Source organism: Lipotes vexillifer, unplaced genomic scaffold (genome assembly GCF_000442215.2).
Source record: "Lipotes vexillifer unplaced genomic scaffold, Lipotes_vexillifer_v1.1 scaffold83, whole genome shotgun sequence".
NCBI classification, from domain to species: domain Eukaryota; kingdom Metazoa; phylum Chordata; class Mammalia; order Artiodactyla; family Lipotidae; genus Lipotes; species Lipotes vexillifer.
Genome location: NW_006799780.1, coordinates 2,414,882 through 2,427,599, shown reverse-complemented (window position 1 = coordinate 2,427,599; position 12,718 = coordinate 2,414,882). Strand labels below are relative to the sequence as shown.

Below are 12,718 nucleotides of genomic sequence, written 5' to 3'. Positions count from 1 at the left end.
ACGCGCAGGCTCAGCGGCCATGGCTCACGGGCCCAGCCGCTCCGCGGCATGTGGGATCTTCCCGGACCGGGGCATGAACCCGCGTCCCCTGCATCTGCAGGCAGACTCTCAACCACTGCGCCACCAGGGAAGCCCGGACACTGATGTTTTATTGTGAAGTTTTATTGGTCAGGGGTCTGTCAAGCTGCTCTTTAACAATCTGGTGCTAGGACCTCCCCTGGTTACTAGGGTTATCAAATGACCCCTCATTCTGACTTCTAATATCAAATTTAGATAATCTGATGATGGCAGTCATAAGAGTAGGTGTCAGAGTGACCTTTGTTTTAAATCCCATCTATATTCCAGTGGGATAAACTAAATTTACCTTGATAGAAATAAGACAGGAAATATTGCAAAGAGAAATAATTTCATTATGAGTAGCAGGCAAGAAAAGCTGAAGCACATTATATATAATGTGTTATAGAAACATTTCCAGTTACTTTTCTAAATGTCTCTTGGAACTGAAAGCTATGGCAGATCAAAAAAATTGACTTGTTGAAGATTTCGTTCCATTTCTCTTCCTACCCTCCCAAATAAAAAATAAAATCTTCTTGCATTTTTGTCCCATCTTCTTTTTCTTCTCAAGTAATTAGTTGAATATCTTATTTTAACCAATTTATTGCTTATATAACCTAAAAGTTTTTCAGTTCTTTGAAACTACATTTCTAAATTGTGTTATGTTTACATTTTTTAATTGTATTGTTTCAGTTAGTTTTCTTGTGCGTTGCTTTGCTTTAAAATTTTTTCTCCTTCAAATTTCATTTTTACGTCTTTGACTCCAATTTCAATTGAAATAACTATATTTCATAAGTAAGCATACATCAGAGTCAGTTTTAACTTTTAGATGATCTTGTGTATTTTAACAAAAGTGTAACACTTTTTTATCCCCACTCCCTTTTTTTTTTTTTTAAAAGGAATCAGCAGGAGGGGATCTTCAATCTCCTTTAACACCAGAAAGTATCAATGGGACAGATGATGAAAGAACACCTGATGTGACCCAGAACTCAGAGCCAAGGCCTGAACCGACTCAGAATGCATTGCCATTTTCACATAGGTACAGATTCACTTCAACCATCATGATTAAGTAAAATGTGTAGAAACTTACTTGGTTTCAGATAAATCTTGCAAAGTTACAACCCTGAGTGAAAATTCCAGGTTTTTTTTTAACTGTTAACCTCAGAAAAGTTTTAATAATTTATAGTTGCCTAGATGGACTGGAGTGGACATTTCCATTACCTTTGTAGAAAAAGGGCTACTGAGCTAATTATAGTACAAATTGTTTTTCAGTGAAACAACATATTATTGTAAATCTCTTTTACTTATTTCTTAACCCAGCCCCTAAAAAGCCCTCTTTGTTAAACTGGTTTCCATTTTCATGTATGTTCTTGAGGGTTATAAAAAATTTTTTTTAAAAATAGGTTTTCTATTCTGAAATTAAGCTTTGCCAGTCTTAGAGGTGATCTCACTGTATTATTTCAAAGGAGAAGACAAGTTATTGGTGTAACTTCCAGCATGGACCTGTTAATGTTAATGTCAGATTCATTTTTGCACACCAACTAACAGGAGATAAATCTTCACATGCTTCTGAATTTTAAAGAATTTGATACTTTAAAAAGATGCACTTTATCCTAAATATGTTCAAAACCAGTTACATTAATTATTGGCCATATTGTGGTATTTTTAGGATGTAAAGAGGTCTGTGAAACTGTAAATGTAAACAAGTACCTCTCAGTCATTGTGTTAAAGTTAATTTTTATCCTTCTTTGGAAACTTTTGACCTAGATAATTTTAATTAAAATTCATAAAAAAGTTTTCCTTTGTTGTGCATCTCTTTGGACCAGTTCAAAAAGATCAAATTCTTTAGCATATTCAGAAGAATTGTGAAGTGAGATATTCCAAACTCTCTTTTTCATGAGAATTTTAATTTTGATTTTATTGGTTGAATATTAGGGGCATAGGTCTAAACTTATTAGAGACTGACATTGAGGGGACCTCATAGGCTGAGGAAGAAGAAGGAATTTGTTAAGGAGTTTTTTAGGAATGAATGGGGAAAAACTCTTTGACTATGAGGCTATTCTAATATGTTCCTAAAAATGGTAATAATTTTGCATAAAAGAGTTAGGCATATTTTAGAATTTTCATAGAGGTAATGCTTTAACTATTGCAGTATAAGTGTATTCTCTTTTCTATAGCTAAAAAATGACTGAACACATGAACATTTTTGGTTCTTCCAATCTGAAGACTATGTTTACATTGATTTGTAAACCATACTGGTTTTTAAAATACACAGTTACTACTAAAGAGCAATGTGATTCATATGCAGTTTTAAAAATATTTGTATTGAGGGAAGCAAAAATTTCTTTCCTATTTAACACGTCCAATTAATAAATAGATGTAACTACACTGGACATAATTATAAACTTGATTTCTTCGGCTAACACTTAAACAAGATGTGCATTGGATACTGTAGCATTATGAAATAAGAACTTTTGTATTTATCATTTGTAAAAGCTATTTCTAGTTTACTTTATGTACCTAAAATTTTCTGAGTGTTTATTATTTTGCTAATCCTTAGTGTTTGGAGTTATTAACTGTGATTGGTCATCTATTGATTTTCTCTGTTTTGGGGAGTCAAATAGGAGTTTACTTTCTTTGATGTGAAGGTACAGCTTCTTTGACTACTGGAATATATAGATTAGCCAGGGAGATATTTGAGTTCTGAAAATGAAATTTAACAGGTCAATTTAAGCTTTTAATTATGTTAAAGGCATTATATAATCTTACAGTTTTCTTATTATTTAAAAAACACTTCAGCATAGGATTTTAGAAGACTTATTCTCTGAACTTGTTTTTACATCAATCAGTATCAATGAATATTCGCCTTGTTACTTGATTGAAATTAAGATTTCTACCTGAGATAGAAAATTGAGTATTTTACAGCTAATGTTAGAACCTCAAAATAACAGAGGGGACCTCAGAGATGGTGTAATCTAGGATTTTTCAAACTGCAGTGGTTTGAAATCAAGTTAGATTATTCATGGCATTCTGAAAAAATGAAATATAAAATGAAATAAGAAACACCAGGATAAAACCCACATTAAGAGATGAAATTGTGTTTCAGTAACATACATATTTAAGTGTGGGCTGGATTACAGAGTAAAACGTCAAAGTTTGAAAGCATGGGCCTTTGACACATCCCAGAAGTTAGGTGATTTGTCCTAGGTCATACAGTTCATTAGTAACAGCTGTAGAACTACAGCTCAGCTCTTTTGACCCTACTATGTACTGCCAGTTAGTTAATAGTGCATTTTAGTCTAATCCCCAAAACAAGCACATTGTTGTGTCAGGAAGTTAATAACTGTTTCTATTTTGGGAGAACTATATAGAAATAAGATCAGTGTTTCATTAATGAGAGACACAAAGAATATTAAAATAATTTCTGTTCAAATCTGAAACTCACAAATGTTTAAACTTGATACACTGTCCTTTTTTCCCATGGCAGAGAACATTTAAAATCTATGTTTTTAAGGCTTACTTACACTATTTATTTTTGTCTTTCTTCCTTAGTACTTATTTCAACAGAAAAGAATGAATAGGAAAAAAGATACTTGCCAACATTCCTCTGTTCTGGTTGATACCATTTTATTGCTAAATTAGGAGCAAAATCACTAGAATATCTGTGTGGTTTTTGTTTTTTCTTTTAAAGATGGAAGGATATAGGGAACAATGATCTAGTCAGTCAAGTTGATTGAGTTGATTGTAGTAATAGCTACTTAGCAAGCCAGCTTGTGCTCTTCTTAAAATTTAAATTTTATACCTAAATCTTATTAATTCATTAATTAACATAACAAAAGGAAACCCTGATTTTCATTTGGTCCTGAAAATTTAGTAATGTGTTTATAGTTTATTTACTCTCTGTAAACTTTATTTTTTAAAAAGTATTACTTAACTTTAAAGAGAAAAGCAAGATTTGTTTGTTAGTCTTTAAACTAACACAAATTTTCAAGTATATTTGAAAGAGATAATACTATAGTGAACTCCCATGAGCACGTCTCCCAGCTTCAACATTTAGGAAAAAATGGCCAGTCTTGTTTCTTTTCTAATCCTACCCACTCTTCCACTTTTGTATTATTTTTAGAGCAAATTCCAGACATATAATTTCATCCACAAATACCTTTTTAAAATTACTTTTGAACTTTTAAAAAACTTATTTACTAAGCTAGTACAACTTTTTATATTCCATCTAACTCACTGGCATTATAGAGTTACCTTTATTTGCTCTTTTCTTTGTTTTTTTAAAAATTACACTGCTGAACTAAATTTTAAAATGTATGGACTGCTCAATGCTTAGTCAAGTGCTATATAGTACTGTGTTGTGTCCTTGTTATAAACTGTGCAAAAACATTCTCACTGAATAAGTTTAGATAAATTAACACTTTTTTTAGTATATTTATGTAAATGCTTTTAAAAGTCTAGAGATGTGTCAAATAGGAAGATTATGAGGAAGAAAATGTTTACTAATTTCTTTGGGGAAATGGTAATAAATTTTATCTAAATTGCTATTTTTTCTTAAAAAATATTTTTTTAACCTAAATGATAATATCCTTTTGGGACTGAACAGGTGTACACTCTGACCTACTGAAGTGTTCAGGGCATCCTTTGAGACTGTAGTCTTAGATTAGCTGTAGGGTTGACCCTTGAACAACACAGGTTTGAACTGCGAGGGTCCACTCATGAGTGGATTTCTTTCGATAGTAAATATTACAGTATTACGGAATCTGCAGTTGGTTGAATCTGTGGATGTGGAACCACGGATGCAGAGGACTTTCTGTAAAGTTATGCATGGCTTTTTGTCTGCACGGAGGGTTGGCACCCCTAACTCCCTGCATTGTTCAAGGGTCATCTGTATACTAAATAAAATAACTACTATATGCTTGATAGTATTTATATATATATGGAGGAAAGTTTTGTGCTCTGATTCCAGGAGGGATTTGCTTCATAGCATCAGCTGTCTGGAATTTACTTGTTATTTCTTAATGAATTCTAGGATTTTTAAAAAAGATTTAAAACTATCTAAAATTCTCTTGGAAATAGTTAATTTTATAGTTTCCCAGTGCTGTTAGAATGTAATACTGAAATATAATACTGAAAACGAAACTTTTAATTTTGTTCATTGTGAATTTATGATCCTCAGATATATAGTGATATATTGATAAATAACTGCTGTTATCCTATTTTTGAGAGTTGAAAGCAGATAATGTGTATACAGCAGTAGTTTGTGAAGCTATTTTTGTACTGATACAAAAGTTTGATTATCTTAATGGAAAACAGGCTGTTTTGAGCACCAATTATATTTAAATTCTTCTAATGTTTAGATAATGTATTCTCATGGTGCTTCTAGAATTTATGCATTTTGGGGGTTCTGCATGTATCTTCTATTCTGTTAAGGAGATATTTTTTTTCTGTCACTTTGTGTGTTTCCAACAGATATTCATTAAAGGATATGTGTAGAATCATCACTCCTTAGTAGGTTGATTTTGCTTTAAAGCAGTATAACTACAGTTTTACCATAATCTGGGTGGGTTTATTCCATTTGTATTTAATAGATTAATTTCTTCATTTATTATCAGAGCTTCCAAAAGCTACTACTTTAAAACTGTGACTAGGGATTTTTGTAATCTCAAAAACTAAATTTCATTGGAAAATATACACACCATTTTAGTTATATGTTAAAAAAACAAGCAGTGTTTTATCTTGAATCAAACATATTTTGTACGTGCTTTGAAAATGATACAAACAGGAAAAAACTAAATGACTATTAAGAGCTCTGGGGTACTATATTCTCCACAGCTGTGCCATTTGTCTCTCTTTTGTATGGATAGTAAGCAAAACTTCTAAGATTATAGTTATGAAGTAAAATAGAAATAATTTCTGTGGATAACTCTTGTTTGAATAAAACTGTGTATAAAGCTGGGGGTTGATTTCACAAGAAGTGCCTTATCATTGATAAAATTGCAGATGAAAAATTTAACTTGTAGGATTCCCCTTATTATTAGTTACAATTGACTTGAATATTGTTATTCCTCTACCATTGAACCTCAAAATTAGAATTAGTTTTAAAAAATTTGAAGGCCAAGACAATTTGTGAGAGATCGCAACTAAACAATTTGGAGATGTCAGAATTTCCTGTACCATAATTGTGAACAGATAGCATTTTGTAAGAGGTGCTGTGGTAATTTGGCAGCATATATAGGTCTACATTTTCTGGGAACTAAGAAGCAATTCATGTATTTTTGAATAAGACACAGTAAAAAATACAGTTTAGTGACCAAGACTGTTTATTAGGTTTTTAGGTATGTATACTTAAATTTCCTATCTTAAGTTTTTAAGAACTAATTTTTATTCTATTTTAACGTCTTCTAAAAGATTTTGAAGAAAATATAAAAATTTGCTAATGCATTTTGTTGGGAATTATCACTTAATATGGATTGTTTGCAAGAAGAAAACTACTATTCGTATGAGATAAGGACATTACTAACCCACCTTCGATAGGGATCGGTCCCTTGCCCTTCTTCTCTGCCTTACCATTGTAATTAATGGGAAGAATTTTCACCAGTCCATCCCTAGTGATTGTTAGTTTCTATTTTCAGGATGATTGGCTTGAAGTTAGAGGTGTGATCATTCACAGTGGAACAGATTGATCTTAGGTTAATTATGACCTTTTTCCCGTGGAGGGCTTCTAAAAATTCTTTTTTCCTTCCATTTCTGTTAGAAGACCATAGTGGGGCTTCCATTGGAAGGGAGGTGTGTGATAACAGTTCTGCTCTAGGACTTAGGGAAAAATACTCTTCCTTTGGATTTGGCTTTCTATCTTTCCTCTTACTAGAGTAGTAAGGGACAAGATGAAATAGTGAATGTAGGCAGAGGCCAAGCAAGTCACATAAATGTGTGAAGTTTGTGATGTGTATGACGGTATGGAATTGTGAGGTCTGTGGTAAAGTGGCACGTACACGGTTCATCTGGAGATACTAAAGTTTTTAAAAAATAAGGCCAAACAGAGAGATGAGGATTAGATGACCCATCTGGTTTCTAGCTTAGACTTTCAAAAGAAATCTTTGTGATTTACATATGGTTTAGCCCAAGGTAAGGATTTTAAGCAAATTCCCAGCTAGTAATATCCGTTGGCATGATGCCTTATTAAATTCTTGGTGGTGGTATTTGGGAGGATATGGTTTGCAAATTTGGAATCCTGGATATTTGCTCTTTGGTGACATATTACTCTGATAGGTGTTATTACTACTCTCAAACACAAAAATCTGACCATGTCACTTTTCTCCTTAAAATATTTCAGTGGCATGATGTATGTAGACTAATCAATGATCATCAGATGAGGCTTCCCCAGACTCATCACTTTGTGATTCTGTAGTAGTTACTTGCATTTGCTTATAACTATTTACAACCAAGCAACCATGCTATTGCTCATCTGCAAGTCTTTGCTCCCTCGTTTTTGCAACGTTCTCCCTTCTCTTTAGAGTCACTGCATAAACACACACACACACACACACACACACCATACTTCCTTGCACCCCACCTCTGCCTCTAACTTGATCACCAACTGGTGAACCCTGGTATATCCTCATAAGGTCCAGCGTCATCTCCTCCAGTAAGCTCTCTTTCATGTTCTCAGACTGAATTAGGTCTCCTCTATTAAATTCCTTTTGCCTCTAAACCGACATATACAAGTTAACATTAGCTTTTCAGTCTCTCCTGGAACAAGGATTGTGCTTTATTCATTTGTATCACCGGTGCTTAGTACAGTAGACATTCATTAAACATACGAAGGAAACAATTTCCCTCACAGAAATTGAGTATATACTCTGAATGACCTTGGTACGGTGCTTCAGTCAGCTAAAGTTACACCTACAGTTTTATAAGACCTTGAAGGTAAAATGTAAAACTAGTTATATTCTTTGAAAAGCAGTCACTCCTGTCAAACTTAAGACTTGAGTTTAACTGACTTAGTCTAATTTTCTTCAAAATTTTGTAGTTTGTGTAAAGAAATGTTAAAGATAGTGTTATAAACAATAACAGTGTTATTAAGTACCTAATAATGTGAAAGATACTAAAATGTGCATTTTCAATGTAATGGAATCATTTTTCATCCCTTTCTTGGAATAATTTTTCTTATTTCAGAAGCAGTGCAGAGTAATTCAATGATGTAGTTTCTGTGAAATTAGGCAGTATTTATATTCTGTGTTTTTAAAACCAGTTAGAAGCAAACTGTGGTTTTAAAAATATCATCTCTTATAAAGTTCAGCACAAGTACTTACTATTTGACTCAAAGAAGTGAATTTAGGGACTACAGATTTTTTGAAATTGAGAATCGTACTATGTACATTTGGCAAAAGTAAAGATGGAGACCAACTCTTGCTTTGTGGGATAACACATTTCACAAGGAAATAAGCTGACAAGTAATCCAGTGAAGCGTATTGAAAGTAGTCCTGTTCCAGGGACTGTCTTCCTCGTAGAGTATGTAAAATGTGACTACAACTAAACCATTAAAATACGTGTAAATTTTACTTTTGTTTATCAGTTTGCCATTTTCCTTTAACAGTTTAGATTAGCCGTATCTTCATTGTAGACAAAATAGTTAATCTTTTTGACGATGGCCTAAATTGAAGTCTAATTGTTGATCTTAGAACTTTGGATATAGAAGGAACCTCCACTATTAATAGTCCAGCTACTTCATTTTACAGAAATGGAAGCAAGTCCAGGGAAGAGGTATTCAGCATCACTATTTGCTGATGGCTAGATAAGACCAGAAAGGACTCCAGAGTCAGTGGTCATTAGGGTCCATCCTGGTTGTGGCAGCTCCTTCTACTAAACTCTAAGAGGGTTTGTTTTCTGTATGACCTTTCCGATACTCGACGTCTCAGTTTTTAATCATTGTTGAACGCATATTTAACACCACTTGCCAAATTCCCCTGCTAGAGTCTTAGCTTTCGGCTAAGCCTTGTTGAGTTGTATTGGTACAATATTAGAATTATATTGGTACCAGTATTTCTTGGTAGCCCATATTGTTTCTAGTCATTTAGGCATATAAGAGATAAGGAATAAATGTGTTGCATAAAAAAATGTGTATGCTCTTACTGTTACTGAGATGACAGAAAGGGGTAAATAAATTGGTGCAACTTGATCATTAGCATCAAAAACATACCATATACTAGGCAGGACTAAAAAAGATACTGATATAAAGAATAATTAGTTTACCTTTTTAATTCTAACGGGGTCTACTTAGCTATTAATATTCCCATTAATATTGTTAATAACAGTTTTATTGAGATACGATTCACATATTAGACAATTCACCTGTTTAAAGTGTATAATTCAGTGATATTTGGTACAACCAAAATTGTACAAGAGTTTCTGCAACCATCACCACAGTCAATTTTAGAACACTTTCATTACCTCCCCCCAAAGCCTGTACCAGTTAGCAGTCACTTCCCTATTTCCCTTCACACACTTCCTGCCTCCCCCAGTCCTAGGCAACCACTAATCTACTTTCTGTCTCTGCAGATTTGTCTGTTTTGGATGTTGTGTATAAATGGAATCACATAATATGTGGTCTTTTACGACTAGTTTCTTTTACTTAGGATGTGTTTTCAAGTTTTATCTATGTTGTAGAATGTGTCAATACTTCATTTCCTTTTATTGCTGAATAATATTCTATTAACCCACTCATCAGTTGATAAACATTTGGATTGTTTCCACTTTCTGGAAGTCCCACTATTGTTATGAATAATGCTGCTGTGAGCATTTGTGTACGAGTTTTTGTGTGGACATACGTTTTCAGTTCTCCACGTACATACCTAGTAGTGGAACTGCTAGGTCATATGGTAATTCTATGGTTAACCTTTGGGAGGACTGCCAGACTGTTTTGCAAAGCAGCTGCACCATTTAAAATTCCCACCAGTGGTATATAAGTGTTCCAGTTTCTTCACATCATCATCAACACGTTATTATCTCTTTTTTATTATAGCCATCTTCATAGGTGTGATGTGGTATCTCATTGTGGTTTTGATTTGTATTTCCTTGATGGCTAATGTTGACCATCTTTTCATTTACTTATTGTCCACTTGCATATCTTCTTTAGAGAAGTGGCTACTCAGATCCTTTGCCCACTTTTAATTGGGTTGTTTGTCTCTTTGTTGTTGAGTTGTAATTACTTATATATTCTCGATGTTAACTCCTTATCGGATAAATGATTTCCAGATATTTTCTCCAATTCTGTGGGTTGTCTTTTTCACTTTCTTGATGGTGTTCTTTGCAACCCAAAAGCTGTTAATTTTAATTAAGTCCCATTTATCTTTTTTTTTCTTTTGTTGCTTGTGCTTTTGTTGTCATATCTAAGAAACCATTGCCTAATCCATGGGCACAAAGATTTACACCTGTTTTCCTTGAGAGTTCTGTGATTTTAGCTCTTATGTTTAGATCTGCCCAATTTTAAGTATTTTTGTATATGATGTAGGATAGAGACCCAACTTTATTCTTTTGCATGTGGATATCCAATTATCCCAGCATCATTTGTTGAAAAGACTGTTCTTTTCCCACTGAGTTCTCTTGGCATCCTTGTCAAAAATCAGTTGACCATAAATGTTTATATCTGAACTCTCAGTTCTATCCCATTGATGTATCCTCATGCCATTCTTCATTATTGTAGCTTTGTATTAAGTTTTGAAATTGGGGATGTGAGTTCTCCAATTTTATCCTTCCTTTTTTAAGATTTAAGATTATTCTGACTGTCCTGAGTCCCTAGGATTTCCATGTGATTTTTGGATCAGCTTGTGAATTTCTGTAAAGAAATCAGTTGGGATTCTGATAGGAACTCCACTGAATCTGTAGAAAAATTTGGATGGCCATCTTAATAATGTTAAGTCTGTCAATTCATGAACATGTGATGTTTTCCCACTTAGCTCTTCAATTCTTTCAACGGTGTTTAGTTTTCAGAGTATAAGTTTTGCATTTCTTTTGTTAAATTTATTCCTAAGCATTCTTTTTGATGCTGTTATTAGTGGAATTGTTTCTTAATCTTATTTTCTAATTGTCATGATGTATCTAGAAATACAGTTGATTTTGTAGAGTGATATTGTGGCCTATAAACTTGGAAAACTCATTAGTCTTAATAGTTTTTTCGTAGCTTCCTTAAGATTTTCTATATACAAAATTATGTCATCCGCAAATAGAGATAATTTTACTTCTTCCTTTCCATTCTTGATGTCTTTTATTTCATTTTCTTGACTCATTGCCCTGTCTAAAACCTTCAGTACAATGCTGAATAGAAGTGACAAGAGTGGACATCTCCTTCTTGTTCCTGATCTTAAGGGGAAAGCTTTCAGTCTTTCATCGTTAGGTATGCTATTAGTGTGGCTTTTCGTAGATGCTCCTTATGATGTTGAGGAAGTTCCCATATATTCCTAGCTTTTTAGTGTTTTTTCCATTAATATTTATTCTGATTGGTTAATGATCACCTCCCCTCAAATGGTAGCTTTAGGAAACTATGCTTTGGCAGATGTAACCATATGCTTTCCTTACATGGAATTGTTCTTAAAAGGTAATTTTTTTAAATTAATTTTTTTATTGGAGTATAGTTGATTTACAATGTTGTGTTAGTTTCTGCTGTACAGCAAAGTGAGTCAGTTATACATATACATATATCCAATCATTTTTAGATTCCATTCCCATATAGGTCATTACAGAGTAATGAATAGAGTTCCCTGTGCTATACAGTAGGTTCTTATTAGTTATCTATTTTATATACAGTAGTATGTATATGTCCATCCCAATCTCCCAATTTATCCCTCCCCCGCTTCCCCCCTTGGTAACCATAAGTTTGTTTTCTACATCTGTGACTCAGTTTCTGTTTTGTAAATAGGTTCATTTGTACCATTTTTGATAGTTTAAAGGAAAAAAAAGAACTCAATTTGAGGGGAAGAATTTTCCTTATAAAACTGTCATTAATTTTTAAAAGCTTATCACTAGGCTTCAGTTTTCCTATCTAAAAATATGAAACCTTCCAGTTTTCTAGCTTTTTATCTCCAGAATATGTGAAGCAGCTTTTATAGACAGTGGGAATGGTGGTACATTTACTTCTTATCTGATTTTGTAAGTGATATAGTTGACTTTTCTCTTCATATTTTTTAATTAAGAGAAAACAACTGATTAAAATGCCCTTTTTTTTTAAGAAGAGAAACAATGTAAATAGTCTTTTTAAAATGATACTGGATAAATCATAGCATTATTTCAATGAATATAAAGCATGTCCTTATTAAATATGAATAGAAATATACATATTAAGTTATTCATTGCAAATAACTCTGATTTCTAGTGTAAATATTACTCTTGAAAAGACTAATCCTGCATTTTTTCCTTATTGCATTATAGAAATGTTAGCTGATGATTATTTTAAATGATCAGTTATGTGATAAGTACTTGTTTTACGCCAATAGTGTTCTACCTAGTTTACCATGAAGGAGTTGTGTTTCTGGATGCATATAGTCTAAAAGAGTTTTCAGCATAGTTGTACATTAACCTTTAAGCAAAATAAGCATGTTATAATCATGCTGCAGGACATTTTAAAGCCTGCCTTTGCATACAAAGTAGAAAATTAAGTCACTAGGTA

At 33.0% G+C, this 12,718-nt stretch overlaps 1 protein-coding gene across 1 annotated transcript in view; it reads left to right on the top strand.

Moving 5' to 3' along the window:
• HOMER1 (homer scaffold protein 1) overlaps nt 1-12,718 on the top strand; it is a 130,411-nt gene that overhangs the window by 69,440 nt on the left and 48,253 nt on the right. Inside the window, exon 5 of the mRNA XM_007471969.1 lies at nt 954-1,093. Within this exon, the coding sequence (XP_007472031.1) occupies nt 954-1,093 (140 nt within the window). The remainder of the gene's footprint in view (nt 1-953; nt 1,094-12,718) is intronic.